This window comes from Phyllostomus discolor, chromosome 12, assembly GCF_004126475.2.
Source record: "Phyllostomus discolor isolate MPI-MPIP mPhyDis1 chromosome 12, mPhyDis1.pri.v3, whole genome shotgun sequence".
NCBI classification, from domain to species: domain Eukaryota; kingdom Metazoa; phylum Chordata; class Mammalia; order Chiroptera; family Phyllostomidae; genus Phyllostomus; species Phyllostomus discolor.
The window spans coordinates 28,763,367-28,790,848 of record NC_040914.2 but is presented as its reverse complement, the minus strand read 5'-3'; the positions used below and the strand labels follow the sequence as shown (position 1 = coordinate 28,790,848).

At 45.2% G+C, this 27,482-nt stretch overlaps 1 protein-coding gene across 3 annotated transcripts; it reads left to right on the top strand.

Moving 5' to 3' along the window:
- PEG3 (paternally expressed 3) lies at nt 1-27,482 on the top strand. 3 transcript variants are annotated; one of them, XM_036013374.1, is made up of 11 exons: nt 1-177; nt 4,002-4,057; nt 10,911-10,987; nt 13,293-13,772; nt 14,354-14,437; nt 15,380-15,385; nt 15,434-15,631; nt 15,716-15,825; nt 19,666-19,768; nt 20,557-20,646; nt 20,992-27,482. In XM_036013374.1, the coding sequence occupies exons 4-11, from the start codon at nt 13,379-13,381 to the stop codon at nt 24,885-24,887; spliced, it is 4,881 nt and encodes a 1,626-aa protein (XP_035869267.1). In that variant the 5' UTR covers nt 1-177; nt 4,002-4,057; nt 10,911-10,987; nt 13,293-13,378; the 3' UTR covers nt 24,888-27,482. The 3 variants fall into 3 exon arrangements, with proteins under 3 accessions (XP_035869267.1, XP_035869268.1, XP_035869269.1); XM_036013375.1 differs by lacking the exon at nt 10,911-10,987; XM_036013376.1 differs by lacking the exon at nt 20,557-20,646.

Sequence of the window (27,482 nt, the reverse complement as noted above, 5' to 3'; positions counted from 1 at the left end):
AGAGGTTTTCTGCACACGCCCGGGAGCCGAAGGACCAGGTTGGAGTGGAGGAGCGGAAATGTCTACCCTAGGCTGTTGGCGCCACTGGTCACTGGGGGTGGTGTGGGTGTGCTAGCTAGTACGTGGGCTGTGCCTCGCCGGCCGTCGGACCCACGGCTGTGCCTACGGTGCGGTGAGGTGAGTCCGGCCGGCCGCCCGCCCGTGCCTCCGTACCAATTGGGCACGTCGGTCACATGCTGCAGGTGTGGGACCCTTGGCATCCAGGCGGGCCAGAGTCCTAGCGGGCGGCCGGGAGCTGCCGCGCTTGCCGCAGCAGTGCTATCTTGCGCGGCCGGCAGCCTGGTGGAGGTGGCTGCAGAGTTGGGTGGCTGCTAGTCCATCTTGCAGGAATATGGGACTGGGTAGTGATGGCCTTGGCGGCAGCGGGCTCCTGTCACCATAAGCCTACCAGGGTGGGCATTCAAGGGGTGGCCAGTCCCTAATGAGCATAGATGGCACGGTCTCGTTTGTGCCCACCTGTTTTCCTGGGTTGGATTTGGGGGCTGCAGAGCTGGACCCCCATCCCATAGGGTCCGTGGTTGGGTAGGTTTTTGGGCCACTCTGCATCCTTGCTGAGTTTGGGGGCGGAGCTTGTTTTGCCGCAGTGGCGGAGGGAGGGGCCAAGGGCTATAAGGGGAGGGGTCGAAAGCCGTCCTGCCTACAGAGCTTTTTCTGTGGGCCAAGGAGCTCCGCCCCGATATCTGTGGGCGGCTACGGTTTGCTGTGCAGATGCTGTCCTCATTGGCTAACTGAGTTGGGGTGGGGTCGAAAGCTGTGGTGACCGCTTGGCGCTTTAGGCTGAGATCTCGAGGAGCCCTGCCTACCTTGGCGCCATCTTTGTTGGTGGTGGATGAGGCTTGCTGCGCAGGCGCAGTTTTGGTTGGTTGACCGCAGGGGGCGGGATCAGGGGTTGTGTCTTTGGTGGCTGCAGTGGCCTGTGTTCTTTGCAGTGACCGAAGGCTGTGGGGTCCTGCCTTTCTCATACCTTTTTCTCTGATCATGTGTCTGGCCCCACCCTAACTAGCATGGGGTATGAACTCAGAGATTGGGCTACAATTAGTGGCCTGATTGACCAGCTGGGTCCATGTGGCATCTGGTGAAGCCAAGCACTATGCCTGGTGTTGCCGTAGATGTTGCCGCTGTAGAACTGTGTGTCTGGAGGGACTGGGCTACAGGTTGTCATGGTGCCTGGGGGCTGCAGAGGCTCACCCTGTTATCTTTTAAGGACTGTTTTTACCCTGGGATGTGTGTGGCTGCATCTTTTGGTTGCGGGGGTAAGGGTGCAGCCACGGTGTATTGTCCAGGAGCGCTGTCAGCCCTGTCACCCTGTCAGATGGGTAGGCTAGTGTATGGTCTTTTGGGGCTAACGGCCCTGTTAAGCCCCTCCCACTGTGTAAGCTGTAGGTAAGCTGGCCCATACAGCGGTGGCGTAAGTTTACTGCGCATGCGCAATCATGAATACTGGCAGTGCTGTGGGAGTAGACCTGAGGGAGGGGCTGCTGAGCCCCGCCCACTCTGGCTTTATGTTGGTCAACTGGTAGGAGAGATTTATTGTGCTGGCGCCATCTTGAGTGACAGCATGCCTAACTGCAGGGTCCAGGCCCAAGGGAAGGCAGCGAGTTTCGAGTGACTGACTGATGGGACCTGCAGCCCCCTACCCACTCCAGCGCTATGGTGGCCGACAGGCAGCCACTGAAGCTTACTATGCAGGCATCATTTTCATGACTGTGGAGCTTCAGGAGGTGGGCCTGAGGCAGGAGATGATATATTTTGACTGACTGATGGTGGGGGAGGGTGCAGACCCCAGTCCATCTTGCAGTGTTTCTTGGCCGATAGGTGGCATCAGAGGCTTACTGCGCCAGCGCCATCTTACATCATGGTGGACCTGCAAGGGGTGGACTCAAGGGTGGATCTGTCCTGTTCTGAGTAACTGACAGGGAGCTACACACACTCCTGCACACTCTACCACTGTATTGGCCAACAGGTGGCATCTGAAGCTTACTGCAAAGGTACTACGGTAAATGACCATGGAGCTGCTGGGGCGGACCCAATGGAGGGCCTGTGGAGCCCCTCCCACTCCAGTACTACATTGGCCAACAGATGGCAGCCAAGGCTTTCTGCGCAGGCGCCATCTTGAGTGACAGCAGGGTTGACTGCAGGGGGCAGGCCTAAGGGAGGGCCTGCCTTGTCCGGAGTGATGGATGGGGCTTAAGCTCTCTTAGTGCCAAGTTTATTGGAGGCCAAAGAGGCTTACAGAACATGCGCCATTTTGAATGATGGCAGGGCTACAGGGGCAGCCTGGAGGTTGCAGCCAAAGCTTACTACACAGGCACTTTCTGGAGTGACAGCAGGGCTGTGGGGACAGGCTGAGGGACTGCAGGCACAGAGCTTGCTCCCAGCCCCTACTGTTTCTGCTGGCTACTGCGCAGGCACTGATCTGGCAGCCCAATGCAAGCAGTGCCATCTTGGAAAGCCGTATGATGTGGCGATGGGCGTCTTTCTTTTAAGGGGTGCCAAAGCCATGTCAGGAAATGGGACCAGATTCAGTTGCATAGTTAGTGGGGGTCATTAGAAGAGGACTTGGGCTCTGAATTTAAGAATTATAATAGAATCAGGGAAAAGCAGGATCTTAAGTTGAGCAAATGGAGGAGGCAGGCTGTGGGTGTAATATTGAGAATTAGTAGGGGGTATGCGAAGGAAAGATTCTGTGGGATAGACTTCAGAGCTGAAGATGGCCACCAGGGGCCATGATGTGGGAAAGTGAGGAGTGGAGGTGGCTGGGGCCGGGCCTGGGGCCCAGGGCAGGCCCTCTGGCTCTGGGGCGAAGTTTCCTGTGGGATTGGGGGGTGGGGGGTGGGGCGGGGGACTGGGAGTGGAGGAGAAGAAGGCAGGGGCCACGCTTGTGCAGAGCTGCTTGTATCGGTGTCCCTGGGTCTTTCAGGACTGCAGTTTCCAGTGTTGGATTTTTTTTTTCTGGGTCCTTCAGGAATGCAGTTTCCAAGGCTGAATTTTTATTTTTTTATTTTTGAAGTATACATCCGCCAGTGACTGATACCATTGACATAAACCAGATCTATAGCACTAGGGTAGTTCCCCCTGGGCCCCTGATGGAATGCATGCTCTGAGGCTCAAAGGGACTTGAAACCGGCAGTGTTAGTCTCCTGGGAGAATGTTGAGAACCTATAAAACGTCACCAAAGATTAACTAATCATACCATTACCTAATACTGATAGTACTTTAGTGTAATATTGATAGTGTAAACTAGTCCTTTCATATTGCTTAAATTTGCAGCAGAGTTAAATTTCTGGCCCAGTCTCACTGGCTATTAAGGGGCAGAACTGGAGTGTCACCTCATGTCCCTTAAGGGGCTAGGTACCTATGTCATTATTCCCTGTGTCCATTTCCTTGGTGCCCATGGAAAATATCAGTAGGTGTACTATTTTTCCAAAATGACATGAGATTGATCTGTAGTAGTTTTCCATGGGCATTCTGATTGAGTTTTTGGCGCTCTGCTTCTTTTCTGTGAAATGAGAGCTAAAAAATGAATAGCACCATGATGAGAATCAACAGTTAATAAAAGTAAGGGGCTAAGCACTGTACCTGGCCTGTAATTGGCAGTAAATAATAGTATCTTCTTAGCCATTTCCCCCCCAATTTTTAACCCTCAACATGTGTCATTTGCTTTAGAGGGTGGCCAGTGCCACATATCTAATAAGTGAGAAATGGGGTTCTTAAATATATACAATCCAAAGTCCCCTGTCTTTACTATTTTGTTTTGCTTGTTAGAGAAGGTTCTAAGACACCCGGAAGTTCACTTGCACACCCATGGACATAACGTCATTGACCTCTTGTCAGTGTGGGAGAGAAGATATAGCTGTATTGTGGGGTCATTTCCAGCCTGAAGAGTCCAGTAATTAAAAAGTGAATTTGGTGTTTCATGTTTTCTCTTTTTTTCCCCTCAGCTTGCCTTCTTGAATCTCTACCCTTTTTGGAGACGACACTAGGTGGCCGAGTCCAGGTGAGCCAAATTCCCTTCTCATGGCGCTGCCCCATCCTTGGAGTGGGCACATTCTTCCTCATCCTGGCACATGTGTCCCACCCACATGGCCACGGCACCATTTGTGCTCACTGAGAATGACTCTTCTGGTGGACTGTGTGTTTGCCAGAAATTCTCCTTGGCCTCATGCCTTCCTTTTCGGTGTCCTCTCTTCCCACACTTAGCTACTCCTTCAGGCCTACTCTTTCTCTTTTATTGGGTGACTAAAGAAGCATGAGAGATTCATTATTTATTTATTAAACATGGTCCCAAGTGGGAAAGGAAGTGCTCCCTGGAGCTCAAAATGTATTAAAGAAGGACTTGAAAAAAATAATTGTGTGACCCATGCCTTCAAAGAGAATATTCACTACAGGTAGTTACCTTAATCTGGGAGAGGCCATATAGGGCCTCCCTGAGAAATCTAGGGGCATTAAAGTTAAGTCTGGAAGGGTAGTGGATGGTAATGTATCATGGGAAGAGTAGTGTCCAGAAGAGGGAACATGGACATTACTAAGGGATCCAGAGAGGAGCTGAAAGTCTAGGATGCCTAAAGCAAAGGAAGGAGTGGAGTAGCATTTGATTGAGTTGGGAGAAAGGTAAACTGGGGATGCATGGTGAAAGGCCTTAGAGCCTACGGTAAGTACTTGGGCTTGATCTGAAGCACAGTGGGAAGTCATTGAGATTTTTTGTTTCCTTAAATCCTCACCCAAGGATGTTTATTGATTTTAGAGGGAGAAGAAGTGGGGAGAGGGAGGGAGACAGACAGGCAGACATTCATTGATGGTTGCCTCTTGTACACACCTTGACTAGGGATCAAACCCACAACCTAAGTATGTGCCCTGACTAGGGATGGAACCTGCAACCTTTTGGTGTACAGGATGACACTCTAACCAAGTGAGTCACCTGGCCAGGGCCCATCGAGATATTTTAACTATGGAAATAACATGTTAATTGGATTTTTGTTTCTGAAATGGCATTTGGTTGCAGGGTTCAGAAGGGGAAAGTAGAAATAGTGGGTGCAGTGAGACTCCCCTCAGGTCTGGGTGAGAGATGGTGGCTTGGATTAGGGTCATAGCAGTAGGTAGATGAAGTGGATGGATTTGAGAAAGGTAGTGAGGAGAGAGACTCATGAGGGTAGTACTCTGTTCATGACTTGCTGATGGATTCAGACCAGACTTAGTGAGTCATGTTACCTGGGGAAGTGAGTAAAGTAAGCTTGTTCATACTGCCAGCAAACATTGATACAAGACCTGATGTGGGACAGGATCATGCTAGACTTTGGATCTCGGGAAGTGAGCAACATAATCGCTGGCCTTAGTGTCGCCTGAATGAGAAATTCAGTTAAATGTAGAGGAAGAAAACATGTTCGCCAAGGTAGGTGGCTACACTGATGGTTTATTACCATCTGGGGAAAGTGTAATATGCTGTTCCAAATGGGCCCCTGGGGATGGCTTGGTTTATTCCTGACCTCAGTGACTGCTCTGGGTATCTAGTGTCTGGTGCTCAAGCCAGTGGAGTCTCAGGAACCTTACTTTGCCTAAGGACTCGCCTTATGTTGGTTGATCCATGTTAATGAAGCCCAGGAGCCTTACATAAGCCATACTGACATATTAGTTTATGTGGAAAAACAGTTCACTCAATTTTGGTTTATTGACTTCTTGTGGGAAATCACTGTAGCAGAGACCCAAATACTCAAAAGTATGTATGATTAGCAGACTTTATCCCTGTAGGCAAGACCTACAAGGGAAACAAAATCATAATGGGAAGGTTGCTTGGTGAGTATGGAATCAGAACAAGAACAGGTGGACAGACTTGAATAACACTGGCCTGCAGCATAGCGGTGTTACCATCTGGGTGCAGTGAAGCTGCTGCTACGGTTACCATGATACCAGAAGCCCTCTATCTCCAGCCCCCACCTCCCCCAGTCCATTCAAGTTAGGTCTGATCAGGAAACCCCTCAACAATGGACGACAAAAGGAAATTTTGGTACAATGTGGTAAGTGCTACAGTTAAGTGGTAGAGGTAAGCCCAGGGTGACATGGAGATGCCTCACGGACCATAGGCTGATGTGGTAGGGTGGTGGTCACTTACTGTTTGCTCACATTCCCATGTAAGATCATTACCCCAACAGCCCCTCTTGTCTGTATGTACCTCTGCATGGTTGATTAGACCAGACTGGATACCAAAGCCTAGGGCAGTGGTTCTTAAAGTACATATAGCTCCTGGAATGCTTGTTGGAATGGCTCTTTCCTAGAGAACCACAGTCTTCCTACACTGTCACACCTGGAAAGGCAAGTACAGCTTTCCTCCCCCCAAGTGTTAGAGCCACTACCCTGAAAGGATTGGCTGTGATTGCACTTGGAGACTTGAAGAGTGGGGGTGAACCGAGCCATAGCAGCGTTGAGTACCTAGCCTGGGGTGTGAGGTAGGATGGGCTGGGCAGCGTTTCCTCCTCGTGCATGCTGAAGTAGAGAATGTCAGTCTGCGGACAGGCAGGAAGATGGCACACACTGGGAGAGAAGAAAAACCAGACACCACTCTGTCTCTGAGAAACGAAGACAGTAACTGCCTGGGTTCCTGACATTAAAGTTCTCAGGTGGGTAGAACGAGTGAGGGGCTGATGCAGGTGCACTTTGACAAGGGACAAGAGTAAGTAACACAGGCTTGCAGGAGACTCCTTGGGACTTCTGTCAGCACTGATGGAGGTGGGAGCCTGCAGTCAATTAAACAGTGGGGTCACAGGGTTGCTTCATCTCTCCTCATGTTGTAGCCACAGTTGTAGCCTCTGATGTGTAACATTTAATAGAGTTCTTCCCAGTTCAGTTGAAGTCTTAAGCCATTGACCACCCTACTTTGTGGCAGGGGTGCCTGATGAAGTCCATCTTTGGTCATCTCATTTACATTCATTGTGAGATGCTTTTGTTTTCTGCTCATTTTTGTGAAATAGAGGAAGCAAAGTGTTAGAAAATATTCCAGTGACATAAATTCCTCAGCACACACCACAATGGCAATCTTGTCCAGTAGTCAGTGCCACTGTCCTGTGGTTTTCAGCAGTCCAGCTCATGCACAGCACTCTGCATGCAGTGCTGATACTGCACACCCCGTTTCATGCTTATATGTCTAGTGTACTTACGAACAGGTCTTGGAGATGGAAGAACAGCTAGAAACCCATAACCCCTGCCCATGTAGAGACAGAAACTTCATTGCAAGTTATTTTAAAAATATGTTTTTTAAACAAATTTTAAAAATATCATTTATATGTTTATTGATTTTAGAGAGAGAGAAACATTGATTTGAGAGAGAAACACCGATTCGTTGCCTCCCATATGTGCCTTGACCAGGGATTGAACCCATAACCCAGGCATATGCCCTAATTAGGAATCAAATTCCTATCCTTTTGGTGGATGGGACAACACTCCAGCCAACCGAGCTATGCCAATTGAGCTACACCAACCAGGGCTGGTCCCCATCATTTGTCTCTGTTGTGTCCTTCCCCTTGGAATTGGTGGCCTCTGCTGGCCCCTAGGACCAGAGTTGGACCTGGTTCCTGTGTATCCTTACCTTTGTCCCCTGAATGTGGTCAGACTTTTTAAAATCCTGCTCTTGAAAGGACATTGCACTAAAAAGTTTCATCACACAAGTTGGAATGAAAACAGAACTTTTGGTAGAATGTTATATCTCATGTTTCCAAAAAATTTTGTAGTTTTATTTTCTGATTACAAACACAAAAGGCAATGCAACATTCAAACACCAGAGAATATTTAATGTAGAAATGACAAGGCACACCCACTGATCAAATTTGTTGTTTTTCCTGAAATGAGACAACACCAAGGAGCTCTGCACATGTGTATATGTATTTTTAAACCCCGTAATTTATGATGACTATCCACCATAGTACATACAGATTTACATCATTCTTTTTAAAGGCCTCTCGGTATCCTAGTCTTTGGATGTAGCAATGTACTTAAACATGGCACACAAATTAAGATAGGAGAAAACTTCCCTATAAACTTGTTGTGAAGACTACTCATAAAAAGGGAAATCAGAAAAAATGATTAATAAAAGACACCTCCATTCCTTTTTGCATTTCAAATTTAGAGTGTTCTAAGTTCACAATCAGAAAAAAATTTTCAGTATAGAATGTGAACTTTAGTTGCTGTTTGTCTTTCACTTTCTTGATATTCCTGTACATTTATGCTTCCGGTGGAACTGGATTCTCAGTTTGTCAAAGCTCCAACCTTTTCATTGGGTTTTTATTTATGTCCAAGTAAATGAATCTGTTTTTGTAGTTTGTTTGAATGCCATACAATTGTTGTGTCCTGTTTTGCACTGAAACTATCCTATAGATCATCTCCTATCCATTTATTTACAATTGCCTCACTATTTAAAAAGGTTTCATAATCACTAGATGAATGGTAACATAGTTTGTCCATTATCAATTACTTCAATACATATATTCTTGCACCAGATATCATTGTCTATCTCTGGGATTAAATTCATGGAAGTAGAAATTGTAGGACAGGATATATACATTTTTAATTTTGATAAGTAGCCAAATTGCCCTCCATAAAATTTACATTGCCACAAGCAGTGTGTGTGAGAATGCTAATTGCTTCACACATACATGATTATTCTGTTCCCAAGGCCCTTTTTTACTCTGAAATGAATTTTCTCTGACATTGTGGGAAAGAGTCGTTAAGATTTGTCTTCTCTAAGGTTTTTCTGTTTAAAATCCTTCATTTTTGAAGTTCTTGTTGACCAAGGGCTGTTTTGTTGTCCTGGTCATGAAGTCTTGAGTACATTTAACAAAGATCATAATTTATTTAACTTTCCTGAGTTTTTTGAGACAAGGAATGAGTGAATTTTTGGCATAGAAGTTGGAAATTACCTTGTGACTGGATACTTACAGGCATTCCGACAGTCATAATATTAATGAGCTAGGAAGTCCTTTGAGTCCTGTGATGTGGAAGATTTTTATAGAACATGGTGAATACTTTGCTCCTGAAAATGTTATTGCCTCCCTTGATTTTCTTCTGCTTCCTGCATCATGTTTGTCTGTTTATATTTTCTTTAAAAACAAACAAACTTGATTCCCCATGAAATTTTTAAGCCTTTATGTCTTATATATAGTTTTCACCTACTGGTGCTTTATGTTTTTTAAATACATACCTGTTGGGGAAAAAAGTAATGTAATAGAGAAGTCCATGTAGGAAGTCAAGGTTGTCCTTAATATCAGGTTACAAGAGCCCTTTCCTGTTCTTCGATAATAAAAAGTAATCTTGACTTATTTTTATTTTAATTTTTAAAATTTTTATTTATTTTTAGAAAAAGGGGAAGGGAAGGAGAAAGGGAGAGAAACATCAATGTGTGGTTTCCTCTGGCATACCCCCTACTGGGGACCTGCCTTACAACCCAGGCCTGTGCCCTGACTGGGAATCAAATCAATGACCTTCTGCTTTGTGGGACTATATGTCCAACCAGCTGAGCCATACTCACTGATCTGGGCTCATTTTTACTGTAGATTTAGCATTTTTATATAGGTTATAATCTTTTCCCCAAAGTTAATGACTGGCTAGTTTTCCTATTCCTATTTATTAAAATAACCCATACATTTCCTTACTATTTTTAAATGCCATTTTCATAGACCATCACATACTCAACTATGTATAGTAAACTCATATTATGGTTCTTAAATGAATCAGTCTTTTTGTTATAAATAGCAAGTAGGTTTTTTGTTGTTGTTGTTGTCCTTTCATTATTTTGGCTTTGATGGTATAGACAAGACCATCATTTGTTATTTTCACTTCACCTTTCTTTAGGAATTATACTGTAAAAGAACTTTCTTATACCAAGATTATATTAATATATTTCTTAAATTTTGTGTTTGGCCTTGCTGGTCTTTTGACATGAATTTTCAGAATGTTGATCCACATGGCTTAGATGTTGGCTTAGAGCCATTGTCAAGTTCTCACAATTTTTTGAAATTCCAATAGCTAAGATAGTTTAATATGGGGGAGATTTAGAACTTCAGTGTACTGAATTTATATATCTTCCATAATGATCCTGTGTCTCTGGTTACTGCCTTTTATATTACAATATGATTTAATACATGTAGGTGCTATTTAAAATTTTTTTATTGATTCTAGAGAAAGCAAGAGACATTAATTTGTCATTCTTTTATATTTGTGCATTCACTGGTAGGTACTTGTATGTGCCCTGACTGGGGATTGAGCCTGCAACTCTGATCTATTGAGATGACGCTCCAACCAACTGAGCCACCCTGCCAGGGTGGTGCTATTTTCATTAAATCTTTATTTTTATAATGGAGTTCTTTCTATTTTGAAAATTTTGTTATTGGTGATACATATTTAAGGGCACTTACAAATGACTTCCTTACTATATGGTCTATTTCCATTAATTTATAAAGTCTTAGTGGACAGTCTTATATAAGAGAATGATAGTTTTGTACCTTTATGCCTCATATCTGTTTTTCTTGTCTTGTAATTGGCTAGAATTCTATAGAATGATGTTCAATAATGATAGTGTTAGGGCTTTTTATGTCTGCTTTCGTTAAGTGAGTTTGCTCTGCAGTTAATACTGATCTTTGCCTTGGGTTTTTGAGTTCTGGTTTCATAACGAAGACTTGAAAACTTTCTATTTCTTTTGTCTGGTTGGTTTCTATGACATGGGAATTGGCCTTTTCTTGAAGATGATATGAAAGGCCTCACCCCTTAAAATACCCAGGTCCACAGCCATTTGGAGAATTAATTCTGTGACACTGTTCTTATATTCTTCTGTGTTTGTCCATGTATTTCTTTCTTTAAAATATCTTCAGGTCCCTGGCATTTTGACTCTGTTCCTGTGGATAGTGGCTTGTTCTGAAGTTCCAGGAAGGATCCTGCTCCCAAACAGGTGATTTGCATATGTAGCATGTCCTGTAGCCTCTGAGAGGCTGAGCTGTTGTCCTGCAGGGGGCCTGGATTTTTTCTTGAATCTGGATGCCACAGGGCAGGTGTGGGCTCTTTGCCCTCCCGCTTTTCAGTGCAGGCATGCTGGCTTTTGAGGACTCTGCTCCTGTCAGGGGCAGTCCCTTTGAGCCAGGTTCTGGGTAGAATTGTGCTATTGTCCAAAATGTCACAGCAGTGCTCCAGAGCCGGGACACTTGCCCTTGCCCTAGCTTTAGAATTCTTCCCCTCATCAAGGTATTACCTAGTGCCCTCCTCTCTATTCTCCTCCTGAGGGAGGACAGAGCAGGCAGGCAGGGAGGAGTCAAGTCACCAAGGCCAGAGGAAGGTGGCAGTGGGTGGACCATGTACATGGCAGCATGGTGCCACCAGCCACAGCAAAGAGAGCAAGGGACTGCATCTCCTACGTTTGTTCCCAAATGATGGTCTACTTTGAGACTCAGAATAATTGAAACATCTTTTTCTCTTTAGACATTTTTTTAAAAGAACAATTCAAACTCCTAGCTTTCCTTTTAAGACAAAAGTGGGGCATTTTTTGCTGTACATGGTTTTCTTCTCTAGAAGTGAAGCCAGAGTAAGTTAATTGAGCCACCCAAACTGAGATTTTCCCTGTATGATGCCTTCCTTAACACCAGTTGTGGCTGACCAGTGATAAAAGGCTACATAATAAACCTTACATGAAGGTAAATGGTGTAAGTGAAGGGACTATATGGCCTTCATTGGTTACATGAGAGTTAAAGAAGGATTGAAAATCGGCTTTTATACTGTCTAAAAAGTTTTGGTTTTTTTAAAGAGTATTTTTTAAGGGAAGCAGATAAAAATTAAGACAGCTAAGCAAATAAATGAAATAATACAGAAGATTATCAAAGTAGAAAGCTGATCATTGGGAGACAGACAGCACATCTTTGGAAGGCTGAGGCAGAGGCCTGTGCATAGCACAGAGAGGCCTCGTGGTCACTCAGTCTCCTCCCTACTGTTTATGTGAATGCTGTAGCCTTGCCCCCTGCACAGAGTTTCTGTGGATTCACCAGTATTTCATCTTATCCCCCGTCCCCCACCAGTGTACAAGGCCACATTGTAGGACCTACCAGTGCTTTCATCCAAGAAGGGGCAGGTAGAAAAGTGGGCAGGTTAGGGTGAGTGACCTCCAGAATGCTCCCTGGGGCAGTGACATAGAGGGTAAACCAGGAAGTTCCCTCCCTAGACCTGCTGTGCTTCTGCAAGCCAGTGTCTAAAACCAGTTGTAAACTGGGTTGCACACGCCACCTTCAGCATGCTGTTCAGCGTGGACATCTGGCTTTGGGTCAGGCGGTCAACCCCAGTCCCTTCATGGAGGTTACAGCTCCTGTGGGAGACAGGCAAGGTAACTCTAACATTTAAATACAATCAGTGTTTGGAACACGCAGTAGATGAAGTGAAAGGAAAGATAACCCAGGAAAGATAACCAAGGGAGTGGTGTTAGCACAAGCCTGCAGCTGGGTTCAAGGACAGACACCTGCAGATTCAGACACTGGACAGCTGCTCTGGCCAACAGAATATCCCACGGTGATGGTCATGTTATATACTGTCCAGTATGGGAGCCACTGGCCCTGGAAATGTGGCTCATGTGACTGAGAGGCTGAATTTTTCATTTACTCAATTGGAATTTACCAGTTTCTACAGCATCACAGGTGCAGAGAGTCCTACAATCATATTCCCTGGAGCTGAGCACTTCCAGCATGTCATGCAGCCTTCTGTCTATTAAATGTTGTCTGCTGCCTTAACAGTGACATTACTGGGAGAAATGCTCAGAACTGACAGGATTGGCCCTGTCCCCTAATGCCCTCTGTCCATTTTTGCTAAGAAAAAAAAAACATCCAGTTCTAGTAATGGCTAGCATCTTGACATGTCCACTATGTCAGGTATTGGGTGATGAGGCCTCTTAGGTGTATTAGCTTATAGAAGCTTCACAGCTCTAAGGAGGGTGGGTCTGTTGTTCCTTACTTGCAGATATGGGGACAGGCTCTAGGACATTAGGATGCCCAGAGTCACAAAACCAGTTAGTAGCAGAATTAACTCCTTCAGTCTGTGTGGGGCCCAGAGGTCATGCCTGTAACTCGGTGTCCCGTGTCTGGGTATTGGGGGATTTATGTACCTCTTGCCTGCCTTGGCCTATTCACAGAAGCATTGTTGATGCTACTTTTAGGGCAGCCCTGTACCACTGCCTGCTCCTCAACTTCTGGGACATGTGTGTATCTCCTTATGATCTGCAGGTCCCTGAGTACTGACTGTCACAGGCTGCTGCATCTTTCCTGTTGACTCATGTTTGGTTGCTCCACTGAAAATTTTACTTAGAGAAATGCTGCCTCCAAAGTACTTGTCTGCCAGCAAGCCCAAGAAGTCTCGGGCCCCAGATCTGTATGAGCTAGACAGTGACTTGACTAAGGACCCGGATGCCGTCGTAGGAGAAGGTGCAACTGACTCTGAATTCTTTCATCAGAGGTTTCGGAACTTCCTCTACGTGGAATTTGTTGGGCCTCGGAAGACCCTGATCAAACTCCGAAACCTCTGCCTCGATTGGTTACAACCAGAGACTCACACCAAAGAGGAGATTGTGGAGCTCTTGGTCCTTGAGCAGTACCTGACCATCCTCCCAGAAAGGATCAAGCCTTGGGTGCGAGCAAAACGGCCCCAGAGCTGTGAAAAGCTTGTGACCCTGCTGGAGAGATACAAGGAAATGTATGAGCCAGAAGGTGAGACTGCGAGGATGATGTGGCCACCAGGAGGCTGCGTGTCCCCAGCTTCTCAGCCTCGGCGCTGCTCATGTCCTGGCACTGTGCTCTCTTCATGGGAGGGTGTCCTGTTGTAGGGTGTGTAGTGGTACCTGGCTTCTCTACCCACAAGATGCCAGTTGTACCTCCCTCTCCAGATATGACAACCAAACATGTGGTATGGCCAGTGTCCCTGGTTAGAAACCACCCATTCACCACCCTGGGATGTAGGGAAAAGGAGATACTTCAGTGCAAGGGGTTCCGTGAGGAGCTGGCACGTGCCTTGCACTCTGACCCCAGTTTCTTTAGACCTATGAGTGTGGTGCCCCAGGAACTTATACGTGGCTGCAGTTGGAGATGAGGTAGGCATGGTTACAGCTGTGTCCCCACCCAGGTATGGTGGGAAGTTGAAGTGTGATGGGCTCACAACACTCAAGCTTCTCATGGAGGTGGGATTGTTTGGGGGTGGGGGTTGGGATAGTCTTCTCCACCACTTGGGGAAACTTGTGAGAGTGTGGGCAAAAGATGGTCACACACTAAGTGGGTGTCTGGTGTCCTCTCAGACAACAACAGTGACATCCACAGTGAAGACAGCATGAGCCGGAAGGGAGCGGAATCCCCCCCACCACGCTCCGCCTATTTCTACAGTGAGTAACCAGTCAGGTTATTCCAACCCTGGGGCCATTTCCAAACTTCAGCCCAGTCTGCCCAATGTTTGCAGGTGCACGGTGGGCATCTAGACCCCAGTGAAGGCAGCCCCGCCTTCCCCAGGGCAGTTGCTTCTGCTCAGAGATCTGAGGGGAATGTCGATTAATTGATGACAAAATGAGGCATTTTTATATCAAGTAGACACCAATTTATGGAGCGAAATGCAATGTCTGTATACACACACACACACACACACACACACACATATTCTTTTAGGAGAGAGAAGAAGGGAGGGAGAAAGAAAGGGAGAGAAACATCAATGTGTGGTTGCCTCTCATGTGTCCCCTACTGGAGACCTGGCCCACACCCCAGGAATGTGCCCTGACTGGGAATCGAACCAGTGACCCCCGCTTTGGTTCACAGGCCAGCTCTCAGTCCACTAAGCCACACCAGCCAAGGTACAATGTATATTTTTTTAATGATGGAAGTATTTCAAGCTGGAAATTTGCAGTAGGCTATTTCAAGCTGAGCCCATAGCCTTCCCAGGAGGGGCAAAGTTCACCCCTTTGCTTCTAAAGCCATTTCATTTTTAAAACTTCTTAAAAGGAGCATTGGTTTTGGGCAGGGCATGTGTTTTGTACCGTACACATTAAGAGTTGCTGGGGTAAGCCAGACAGCAGAGCGGCCGATGTCCATTCTCCTGGCTGTGGGCTTGGTCGTGTAGGAACTGGGGAATCGGCAGAAGTGTCTGAAGCTTTAAGACTTGCTTTAAAGGAAGCCACCATTAGGTGAAGCCTCCAGAAACGGTGTTCCAGGTCTAGGGTGATGGAGAGTACGGATCACCCTTGGGTGTCTGGAGATCCCCATTGGAGATCTATTTCCTGAAGTCATGAGCAAGGGTTGTGTTCTCTCACGGGGGTTGGGGATGTACATGTAAAAAGGGAACCCGTGGGTCAGAGTGCTTTGTTCACTCGTCGAACGTCTGGCTTTCACAGGGGACAGGGATTGGGACCAGGACTGGCATCGTGACCGAGATCGGGATTGGGATTGTGACCGAGACCGGGACTGGGATCGTAACTGGGACAGGGACTGGGAGCGAGAGCGAGACCGGCTGCGGGACTGGGACCGGAGGGGCAGAAGCAGGGACCTGGAGTTTCGAGAGCGCTGGCCATACACCAGGAGTCCCAGAAGGAGTAAGTCCTGCATTCTGACCAGCTCCCTAATGTGCCTGCACAGGTGGCAGAGCCTTTTCCTTCAGGATGCTTTTCCTTTCCCAGGATTTCCTCAGCGGGATCTTTCCCTTCCTGTGATGGAGAAAACAACTTTTGCAATGGAAAGAGGACACAGACGTAGAAACCTCATGATGGAATATGAGTCGCAGTCCCAGGTATGCTTAGGTTTCCTCTCTTCCTGGACAGGCTGTCTTCATTTCATGGCAGAGATGCCTTTCTTTCCCACCAGGGTGTATTCCTCTGCCTCTAAAATTCCACCTGGGTGGTGGAGCCCCAGTCACTCCCTGAAAGGATCCCAGCCTGTCCCCAGAGGAGACAAGTGGCTAGGGCGACTGCTACCTATTTCCTGATTCATCCACATAGTCAAAGGAATTCTCCCACTCAGCACTTGTGTCACTCAGTAGGTTGTCATGTTGGCTGTTCTCTAGTGGACCGGGGAAGCGGGGCGGTTCTGGAGAACTTTCTGTCCCTCAGTAGGGAGTCAGAGAAGTTGCAAATCCACAGGGCAGACTGGTGAGAGAGAGCAAAGGCTCTGGAGCTGACAAGAGCTTGGTTTGAAGCCCAGCTCTGCCACCTGCTAACTGTGCAGCTGGGCATCATTTTCTTAACTAAGCTGAACCTCAGTTCCCTCATCTGTAAAATGGGTACAGTGAGGAGTGAGTGAGATTCACACGTGTGCATGAAGTGCTTGATACAGTGCCGGCACCAGGTAGGCACACACGTGATGCTGGCAGGTATGGCAGTCATTGTAAGAGGTATTGCACTAGGGAAACTGGCAAAGGGAAAGGACATGGGATTTGAGCTGACCCTTAAGAAAGAAGGAAGGTCACTTGTGACACGGCAATGTGGAGGAGGGCTACCAGAAAGACAGGGCTTAGTCTGCATCTCTTTTCACATTCAAGCACCCACCTAGGTCAGGCTATGGGGAGTATGAAGGTGACCAAGACAAGGCCCTTACTCTGGAGGTTTTCAGTCTTACAACAATCAGCACAAATAAACCTCCATATAAATAGTGTATCTGACTGCTGATTGGTTAGAGCCCTTGGCCAGCTGCAGCACGGGGTCAGGGGAGCTCAGGCATTAGGGAAGACCCAAGTAAAGGCCTTGAAGCAGGAACCAAATACAAGCTAGACTGACAGGAACACAGAGGGTGTGAGACTCAGGCTGGCCTGGAAGTGTGGATGGGCTGGGTCCCTGGCCTCCTGTAGCCCAGCAAAGTGTGCAGGTCTGTCTCCAAGGCTCTGAAGTTGATTAATAGTGGTTCTTGTGGCAGGATGTATTTGATGGGTCAGATGGTGGAGGGCTTTGAATTCTACCCTGAAAACTCTGTACTTTGTCCACTGTCTTAGAGTTGGGCAAGGACCTACATATGAGTATGAGGATGAGTATTCAGATGTTGAAAGCAGAGCTTCTGCAGCAGCAATACATGGGAGGGGGTCATAGCAGATGGGTGGGGTCAGAGGTGACCCAGGTCCTCCAAGCCTGAATATAGGTTATATCTTTGTTTTATTGGGAGAAATACCCTCAATTTTGTAGCATACTTAGTTTGTCACAGATTTTGATTTCTTACTTGGAGAAACCAAATAGACTAAGATTTTAGGAATCCACATAAAAATGTTAATTGTACAAACTGTTAAACTTGATTTTTTGAAAAAGAAGCCTCCCCAGTGTGAATGTGTCACCTGTGAAGTTGGTTCGGTGATTTCTGAACACCGGTCTATGAGCCGGTGATGAAGTGTTCAGTGATGTGTGGGGAAGTGGGAAATGTGGATGATTTTATTTGGGGAGGTGTTAAAATACTCTTTTATGAATTGAAGGTGATAGGAGATTGGTAGTTAGATTTTTGTCTCGTGTTGCTTTTCAAATGCTTGGCCTTGACAGTAAAGAGTTGACCCCACCATGTCTGTGTAGTCCACTGATTCCTGCTAACTCAGTATTGTAGAAATAGCAGCAGCTAAAGATATAAATTACATTTTGGGCATGTACAAAAGAGGAAGTTCTCATCTCCTTTTAGCATTACGTCTGAATCTCTTAATGGTTCTCTAGACAGCATCTATTAACAGGGGAATTGATTGCAGCTTGTATAAATTTAAGTACCATTGTTGATTACAAACACAAAGTGAACAAACTGCTTTAGAGCTACCCACTTGCAACAGATTATCAATTTTACATCAAAGCATCATTTTTCTTTCATAGGAATAGTAGCATTCAGAATTTAATGTACATTTTTACTTAGACTAGGCAAATGGAGACAAAGATATGAAAAAAGTCCCTTCCCTTTTGCCATTGCCCTTAGGGTCTGTCAACACCAGAGATGGTGACCCCTATGATTCCTTCAGCACGCCCAAGGTTCTTGACCTCATCTGCTCTTTGCCAGCTCCTAAGTTAGGAGCTCTGGCCCTCTCCTCTCTCACAGGTGCATCTTTACTATAATAAACCAGGGCTGAGACCTGAGGAAGCACTGTTATTGCAAAACAAAGCACAGTGGAACTCTTGCTCTGGAACTTGCCATCTGATCCACAAAAATAACGTGATTTAGGCTGTACAGAGTGCTAATTATGCCAAGTTTGCAATGCCTCCTGAGCTTTTCTAGTTCATTTATTGTCCTAGAAATTCTCAGCCCTGACCTAGAGTTTCATTTTTGAAGCTCTGCTTAGTTTTGATGGTTTTTGCTGTTTAGTTACCAGATGCTGGCAGTTGCTTTGTCCTAAATCCCAATGCATTTGCTTATTTATCTTTCTCAATAAGAGTTGTACCCAATTGTGCAAACACTCTTTTTGCTCATTTCCACAGGGCTACAATGTCCATGCTACTTCTCAGTCATGGAATGATAATAAATTATCCAAATATCTTTATATAATAGTTTAGAGTAATAATAGTATGTTTTCTTTATATAATTTTTCCTAATATTTAAACCACTCATTACATTGCAGAATAGCCTCACCCACAGAGCTGCAAGGCAGGCTGATGCCCTTCTCTCCATTTTACAGATGAACCTGAGGCTCAGAAAGATTTCTGTTCCCAGGATTGCACAGCTCAGAAATGGTGCAGTCTTTCTTGAACCCTAATTTTCTCTAGCTCCAAAGCCCATGGGCCTCCCATGGCACCATCTCCCTCCTGCAGTCTGTCTCCAGGCATTGGTGCCATACTCCCCAGGACTGGTACCCTCTGAAAGCAGTCATATTGCAGTGGAGCAATAAGAAAGGGTCCTGCAAGATTCTACACAGAAGACTCTCCTGAGGAATGCAAGGAATTTAATAGTTCTTTTTAGGAAAGTATCCATTAAAACAGAAAAGGCAGCTATAAAATGAAGGCACTCAGTGATTAAGTGATTCCTGGGTTATTTACAACTTGTACACACCAAGAAGAGCCCACAGTGTAGCCATGTTGTACAAAGGAGGTGTGTGCAAGAGGGTGGCAGGGGGACAGGGGCTGGGGAACAAGGCTTAAGGCACACCTCCTGACCAGATGTCTGCTAAAACACATTTTCTTTCTGTTCCCCACGTGTGCCATGCATAGTTGATATTCAGCCTGTTGAAGCTTTCCCATCAGCCCCCTTTCTCTCTGTGTCAGAATCTTACCCACCACTTAAAGCCCCACCCCAGGCCCTCTACAAAACCTTTGTTCACTAGTCTAGCCCACCATGAACTGTCCCTCCACTAAACCCGTTTAGCACTAATTATCTGTACCCCACTTTATTGTTTATTGTTCTCTGATTGTTTCATGAGTCTTTTCTCTCCAACCAAATTATAAGCTGCATGAGGGCAAGGAATATGTGTCATACGTCTTTTGGATCTTCCTCAGAGTATAGCGCCAAGGTAGGTACAAAGTAGGTCCCTAGTAAAACTTGACTTGGATCACTCAGAACCCTAAACGCTGTGAGCACTTTCTGCATACCTTTGTGTGTGTAGCTCCTGTGTTGCCAGCATTCTTCTTCTCTCTTTGGATGCCCATGGGAACCGACTCCACTGAGAGGCCTGTGTTTGCTGTTCTAGGATACAGGGTCATACCAGGACGTTTTGGACCTCACTGAGGACAGGAAGCTTCAGAACCCAATTCAGGACAACATGGAAAACTACAAGAAGCTGCTTTCACTGGGTAAGCTGCTGCTTCTCCCATCACTGGAGCATTTTGTTACCTTATTCTTTTCAATTGCAGGATATGAGAGTCCATATTAATATATTTGTCCTCGAAGGTGATAAAAAGCCTTTAAAAGATTTCAATCAGAAGAATAAATGAAGAGATTTGTGTTTTTAAGAAATCGTTCTGGCTGTGGGTGAAGACCATATGGTACAGGGTAGAAAGAACAGAGAGATGGCGCTTGCCACAAGAGTCGATACTTTTATAGACTGGTAACAGCAGAGATTTTTACATCTACACTTAGAACAGGATCCTGAGCTCCAGTTTGGACTGTCCTACAAGACAACTAGCATGGTCATAGCAGGCAGTTGGCTAGGTAGGTCTGGTGCTGGGAAGAGAGAACTGTACCAAGAGTGTTGTGTAAGGCAGTAGAGACTTGAGGAGTTCTAGTGTATGGAGAAGAGGTAGGGTAAGAAGAGTTGCAAGGCAGGAGGAAAACCATGGAGGCCAATGAACAAGTATGTGAAGATTTATCAGGTGATTGTGAGAAGGTGAAGCCTAAAAAGGATGCACTGAATTTAGGGACACATGAATGTCTAGGCACAAATTTGTAGGTGGAGTCAGGAAGATTAATTAAAATTCAAATTAGAGTGGTAGTAAAGAAATGAGGCTGCAAATAGAAGACATTCAAAGGATTGGATATGGGCTACTTCACATTTAGTGGCTCAAAGAAAAACAGACATCGATTTATGGTGATGAGCCTTGGTCCCCTACTTGAGTATGAGCTGTCGTATTATCGTGAACAGGGGTTCAGCTTGCCGAAGACGATGGCCACTCCCACATGACACAAAGCCATTCAAGGTCAAAGAGAAGTGGCTACCCAAGCACCAGTCGAGGTAAGCACTAGGCAGATATGCATAGTGGCCACTTTAATCAATGAGAAGGACACTATATATACATACAGTGAGTCCTCACTTAATGTCCATAGGTAGTGTGGCTTTACATGAAGCATCTAACAAAACCAGTTTTACCATAGGCTAATTGACATAAACAGTTAACTTCCTACGGCATCTCATCCATGGTAAAACCAAATGACGTTAAATGAAACGATGTTACTGGAGGACCAGCTGTACTGATGAACCTTTAACAATTTATATTCACACTGCCATCAGAGAAATCCTGCTGTTATTTTGCTCAAGTACAGAACCTAGGGAGTATTTACGTTTGCTCTTTCTTTTCAGGTCTGAAAACCATGCCCGAAACCAAAAAGTCAACCCTTCGCCGGGGAATTTGTGAAGATGAATCTTCCCATGGAGTGATAATGGAAAAATTCATCAATAATGTTTCACGAAACTCCAAATCTGGAAGGGCAAGGGACTCTAATGATCGATCACTGAGGTTCCCCGCAAGGCCAGACCATGATTGGAAAGAAGTTTCCTTCAACAAGAGGGAGTCATTGATTCAGGAGAGGGGCTGTGAAGGGAATGCTTCTGGGGGAGGCTTTAATTGTGACTCAGACCATGTTTCCAAAAAGAGAATTCTTGAAAGGAAAAGGCGCTATCAATTTGACACAGATGGGAATGATTCCATTCATGATCAGAGAGGTGGTCCAAGGAAAAGACCCTTTGAATGTAGTGACATGAGAAAATCCTTGAGCATGACCAGCCTTAGTTCCTCCTCCTTCATTGAGTCGCAGCTGCATGATTTTGGGGCAATGCCTTATTTGTGTGATGAGTGTGGGAGGGCTTTCAGTGTGATTTCTGAGTTTGTTGAACATCAGATCATGCACACTAGAGAGAATCTCTATGAGTATGGTGAATCCTTTATTCATAGTGTGGCGGTCAGTGAGGTTCGGAAAAGTCAGGCTCGAGGGAAGCGTTTTGAATGTAAGGAGTGTGGGGAAACCTTCAATAAGAGTGGCACTCTTGCTGAACATCGGAAAAGTCACTCTAGAGAGTATTTCACAGAATGTAATGATGAGGGATATGAGGAGCCCTTCATGCCTAGCCCCACTTTCCGTGAGCTTCAGAAAATATATGGGAAAGATAAATTCTATGAGTGTAAGGTGTGTAAGAAAACCTTCCTTCATAGTTCTGCCCTAATTGAACACCAGAAGAAAACTCATGGGTTAGATGACAAAGATGATGAACATGGGGAAACCTTTAAGCCCAGCCCAACCTTTAAGGAGCTTCAGAAAATATATGCTAAAGAGAAAATGTACGAATGTAAGGTGTGTGGGGAGACCTTCCGTCACAGCTCATCTCTGAAAGAACATCAGAAGATTCACACTAGAGCAAACTTATTTGAAAAGAAGAGTAAACTGTGTGAGGAAACCTTTATTCCAGGTCAGTCCCTTAAAAGACGGCAGAAAACTTGCTCAGAGGAGAAGCTCTATGACTTTAAAGATGGTGGGGGTGCCTTTAGGCAAAGCTCAGACCTCAGTGAAAATCACAAGATTTATTCTCGAAAGAATCTCTATGAAAGCAGAGGCTATGGGAAGTCTGTCATTCATAATGTGCCCTTCACTGAATCTCAGAAGAGTCATACTATAACAAGACCACCTGAAAATGAAGACGAGAAGGCATTCACCATTAGCTATAACCCCGATGACAACCAGAAATTTCCCACTAAAGAAAATGTCTATGAGAGGAAACCAAATGAGAGGTCTGTTATTCATAGCTTAGCCTCTGCTGAAACTCAGGAAAGTCACAGTGTAGTGGGGCCCAGTAAGCTGAAAGTGGTTGCAGACTCTACCATTCAGAGCTCAAGTGTTATCGAACATCAGGAAGTCCATGCTGGAGAGAAGACCTCTGAAGGACAGAAATACGAGAGATCTGTCATTCATAGCTTAGCCACTTTCAAACGTCCCAAAAGTCTCAATGGAAGTGAATGTAATGAGAAGGGAAAGTCCTCCACTTATATCTCAGATCTTCATGATAAACAACAGAAAACTCCTGCCAGAGTGAGCCCTTATGAAGAGGGTAAAAATAACTCTGTTATACGCAGTGCATCCCATACTGAACCTCCAAAAAGTCTTACTGGAGAGGGAACCAGTGAGTTTAAGAAGGATGACCAGTCATTTGTTTCCAGCTCAAATGCCCATGAACATCAGAAGGCTCATGCTAAGAAGAAAAACACTGAGCGTAGGAACTGCGAGACCTCAGTAATTCACTCCCTACATTTTGGTGAACCTGAAACATTTCGCCCTGGAGAGAAATGCTATGAATGTCCAGAGTGTGGAGAGTCCTTTGTTCGTAGCTCTGACCTCACTGAGCATCAGAAGATTCACCATAGAAAGAAGCTTTCTGGAAGCCAAAACTATGAACGATCTGTTATTCGAAGTTTAGCTTCCACTGACCCCCAAAAGAGTTATGCTGAACAGCCAGTGCAGGCTAGTTATCCTCAACAGTCAGTGGTGATTACTTATGCTCAACAGCCTGCACAAACAGGTTATGCTGAACAGCCAGTGCAGACAGGTTATGCTCAACAGCCAGCACAGACAAGTGATGCTCAACAGCCAGTGCAGCAAGAATGTAAGGACTGTGGGCAACACTTTGCTACCATTGAAGACCTTGGTGCACATCAGAAAATCTATGCCCAAGAGAAATTCCATAGGGGGAAGCTATTTGGAGACTCTGTAGGCCTTGATGGGCCTGGGCAGGATGAGGAGGATAAGCAGGACGAGGATGAGCAGGATGATTCTGAGGACACAATCTATGGATGTAAGGACTGTGGGCTGGGCTTTGCAGATCGTGCAGACCTTAAGGACCATCAGAAAGTTCATAATAGAGAGTATCTCACTGACACTCGTGAATATACGCATTCTGTAATTCATACTCATTCAGTCAGTGAATATCAGAGAGATAACACTGGAGAGCAGCTCTATGAATGCCCGGCATGTGGGGAGTCTTTTGTTCACAGCTCATTTCTTTTTGAGCATCAGAAAGTTCATGAGCAAGATCCATTTTATGGACAGAGGAGGTATGATGAGCCTTTCATGCAACCTCTGGTCATTAACCCACAGAGGTTTCATGACCCACAGAAGAATCCTTCTACAGCAATGTTTCTTCAGTGCCAACTGTGTGGACAAGACTTCATTCATGGCTCTGTCTTTAATGAACATCTGGCACTTCATATGGGAGAGGATTCACTGGAACAGGGCCAAAGAAGTAGAGATGCTGTTAGTCCAGGCTTATCCCTCCCTGAGTCACAGAGAAGTCAGGCTGAAGAGCACTATGAATGTGAAACATGTGGAGAATCCTTCCTCACTCAGTCAGACCTGAGGGATCACATGAGAATTCATGAGAAAGATGAGCCCTATGATTATGGGGCTTCCTTCGTTCACACTTCATTTCTTACTGAGCCTCCCAAAAGAGACTCACCATTCTATGAGTGCAAGGACTGTGGGAAGTCCTTTATTCATAACACAGTTCTCACTAAACATCAGAAGCTTCATCTTGAAGAGGAAGAAGCAGCAGCCCAGGAAGTTGAAGCCAATGTACTTGTTCCACGGGAAGTTCTGCGGATCCAGGGGTCAAATGTGGAAGCTGCTGAGCCAGAGGTAGAGGCTGCTGAGCCGGAGGTGGAAGTCGCTGAGCCCAATGTGGAAGCTGCTGAGCCCAATGGGGAGGCCGAAGGGCCAGATGGGGAGGCTGCAGAGCCCAATGGGGAAGCCGAGCAACCCAATGGAGAGGCCGAGCAGCCTAACGGGGATGCTGATGAACCAGATGGGGTGGGGATTGAAGACCCAGAAGAGAGAGCAGAAGAGCCAGAGGGAAAGGCTGAGGAGGCAGAGGGAGATGCTGATGAGCCAGATGGTGCAGGAATTGAAGACCCAGAAGAAGAAGGTGAAGATCAAGAGATTGAAGTGGAAGAACCGTACTATGACTGCAGGGAATGTGGAGAAACTTTCACTTCCAACTCAGCCTATGGTGAGCACCTGAAGACCCATGCCAGGGTGATCATATTTGAGGCCGGAAATGTCTATGGGGAAAGCTCACACTACACTGGACATGCCAGCACCAGTGCTAGTGACCACGATAGGGCTGATGACAAGTACTTCAAATGTGATGTCTGTGGGCAGCTCTTTGGTGACCGCCTATCTCTTGCTAGACACCAGAATAACCATACTGGCTGAGAACACAAGTGTAAAGATTGGAAAACCTTTACTTGGAACTTAAACCTCACAGAGAATTCAAACCAATTCATAATAATGTCAGAAGGAAATTTACCTTGGCTTTTAACATCAAACAACTTGGACTGGAAAGGAACTGAAGGTGGTAGAGGTTCCACCGGCCTTAACTGTCCCCATCAAACAACAGTGTGCATGTGGGGAAACCACAGCACATACCTTTCATCCGAGTAGTCAGATTGAGGGAAAGCCGAGGAGATTCTGAGACTACAGAAATAGCCCCAGCCACCAGTAAATGACACTTCTGTAACCTATACATAATTTTCCTGGGATGTATAAAAAATAGCAAATCATAGCAAAAGCGTGATCACAAATATTTGGATTTAATATGATACGTAGTTAGAGTTTACTGTGCAGAATTACCTGGAATGCTTTGATTTGGCAGGGAGCGGAGAGGAGGAAATGAGCAACGAATTAGAATATATTTGTAAGCCTCTTAGATCCTGTGAAAGATTTATTGTGCTTTATTTTAACCCCTTCAGTATATTTTTGAGTAATTGTGTGTTATTCCTTACTCTAAGTGTTCCTGTAAGGGTGTAGGCAGGGAAGATAAAATTTCTTTTACTCTGTGCTGTTTGAAAAGAGAAGTGCTTTGATCTTCATTTTCAACCATCTGTCTACACCAACACTTTGGAGCCTAATGCTGTCCTAAGCCTTTGAATTATGTGGATTGACCCAAGTTGATCCCTTGCTACATTGTACCTTGAAGTGATTTTCTTGCAAACTTTTTAACCAACTTAATGTGTGTTCAATAGTGAATTCACAAAAACCGAAGCTTTTCCCTGTAAATGTTGCTTCTTTGCCTTTAAAAGAGTGGGTTGCAACCTGTTACTGGATCAAGGCAGTTCCTAGTGAAAGTTGAGAACCATAGGAGGAGGCCCTCATGGTGTAAATAAGGATGCAGGTAACAACTTTCATCACTTCTGTGTGCGCTTCCTGCCTTAAGTGATCAGTAAGTAGCAGTGTGGCTTCCTTAGAATGTACTGCCACAAGTCAGTTCGCACCTGGGTGCCCAGGAGCTAGTATCCTTAGATCTTTCTATTGCTGAACTTATTCTTGTCCTCACTTCTCGGACCCTCAACCCTATGTCTAACTTGCATATTTTTAAAGCCTAATTTACAGTCAGCCCAAGCTTAACATGGACTCAGGTTCCCCAGCAGCCTTAATTTGTTTTGTTATTATCTGTTCCTTCCTCTTTCAGCCTTCCTAAGTACTTCTGAGCTATCCATCAGTGTTGTGTTGGTCTGATTGCCTTAGTTTTCCATTAATTACAGATTGGCCTCATAGCTTGTGGTTTCCTGTATCTTGTCATGTGGATTACCTGTGTTCCTTTTGCTTCCCCTCACATGACTATTGAGACATTTTTGGGCTTTAAGTTGGCTGGAAAAAATTTTCAAAAATTAAAAATCAAGGTAAAGTGGATCTGTAGAAGAAGTGAGCAAAAACGCAGATAATTTGGGCAAGAAAATTAAAATACTTTCTTGGGGAATGTGCCCAATCTCACTCTCCTAGATCTGTACTATTAGGTCTCAAGGAGAGTGTCAGAGCTGCTGGGAACGCCAAAGTACTGGGGGATTTTGGACTGAGCACAGAGAAGAACTGAGTAAGCCAAAGGGAGTCCCAACACAGCAGCAGACCAAGGAGAGTGAGAAAGCAGACAAAAGAAATGTCAGGAACAGATTGGAAGGACATGTCAATGAGACTATGTCCTGGGCGGTTTAGAAGGGGCCATTTTGATGGTGTGGTGTAGGTGAAGGCCAGCTGCATCGAGAGACCGGTTAAAATGGACATCCGAGAAAACAAGCAGTGAGGCGCTACCTCACAAGAGGGCTGTTAAGTCGAGAGCTATTGCTGATGCTGGGGTGAACTTGGGTTCCTCACTGCTGGCAGAATTAACTGGTAGGAACTTTTCAGAAAACTTGCCAAATGTCAGGGTGTTCGTTTCAATCTTGTGTCCGTGCAAAATTAGGAGCAAGTTAAATGCCAAACAATAGAATGATTAAGTGAACATATCTGTGATTCTTACGCAGCTGTTTAAAAATGATAATCATGAAGAGTTATGTAGTAACGTGGAAATATATTTACAGAATATTAAGTGGAAAGAGCAGGACACAATTATATTTATACTGCAATTATAACTGTTTTAAAATGTATGCTGATAGTCAACAGCTGTTGTGTTGTAGGCTTATAGTTGAGCATTATTTTCTTAAATTTCTTGAATTCCTTATGGTAGTGTTACTAAAAAGCTTATAGTCATGTCTCCATTGTGAACATAATTTGAACTCGTTATCAAACACTTGGAAAATAAAAGTGGAGGGAAAAAACCTCATTCTCACCATCCAAAGACATACACTCTTCAGTATATTGTTTCTTGTTTCTGTGCACAGGTTTATGATTACAACTGTCAAAACGTGTATTCAAAATAGATGTTATGTTATCTTTGTAGAACTATGGTTAAACACTTCCATCTTAACGTTCCTTATTAATAGTGTTCTGATAACTAAAGTTTATTATGTGTGTTTCCGTTACAAGTTCAGTACA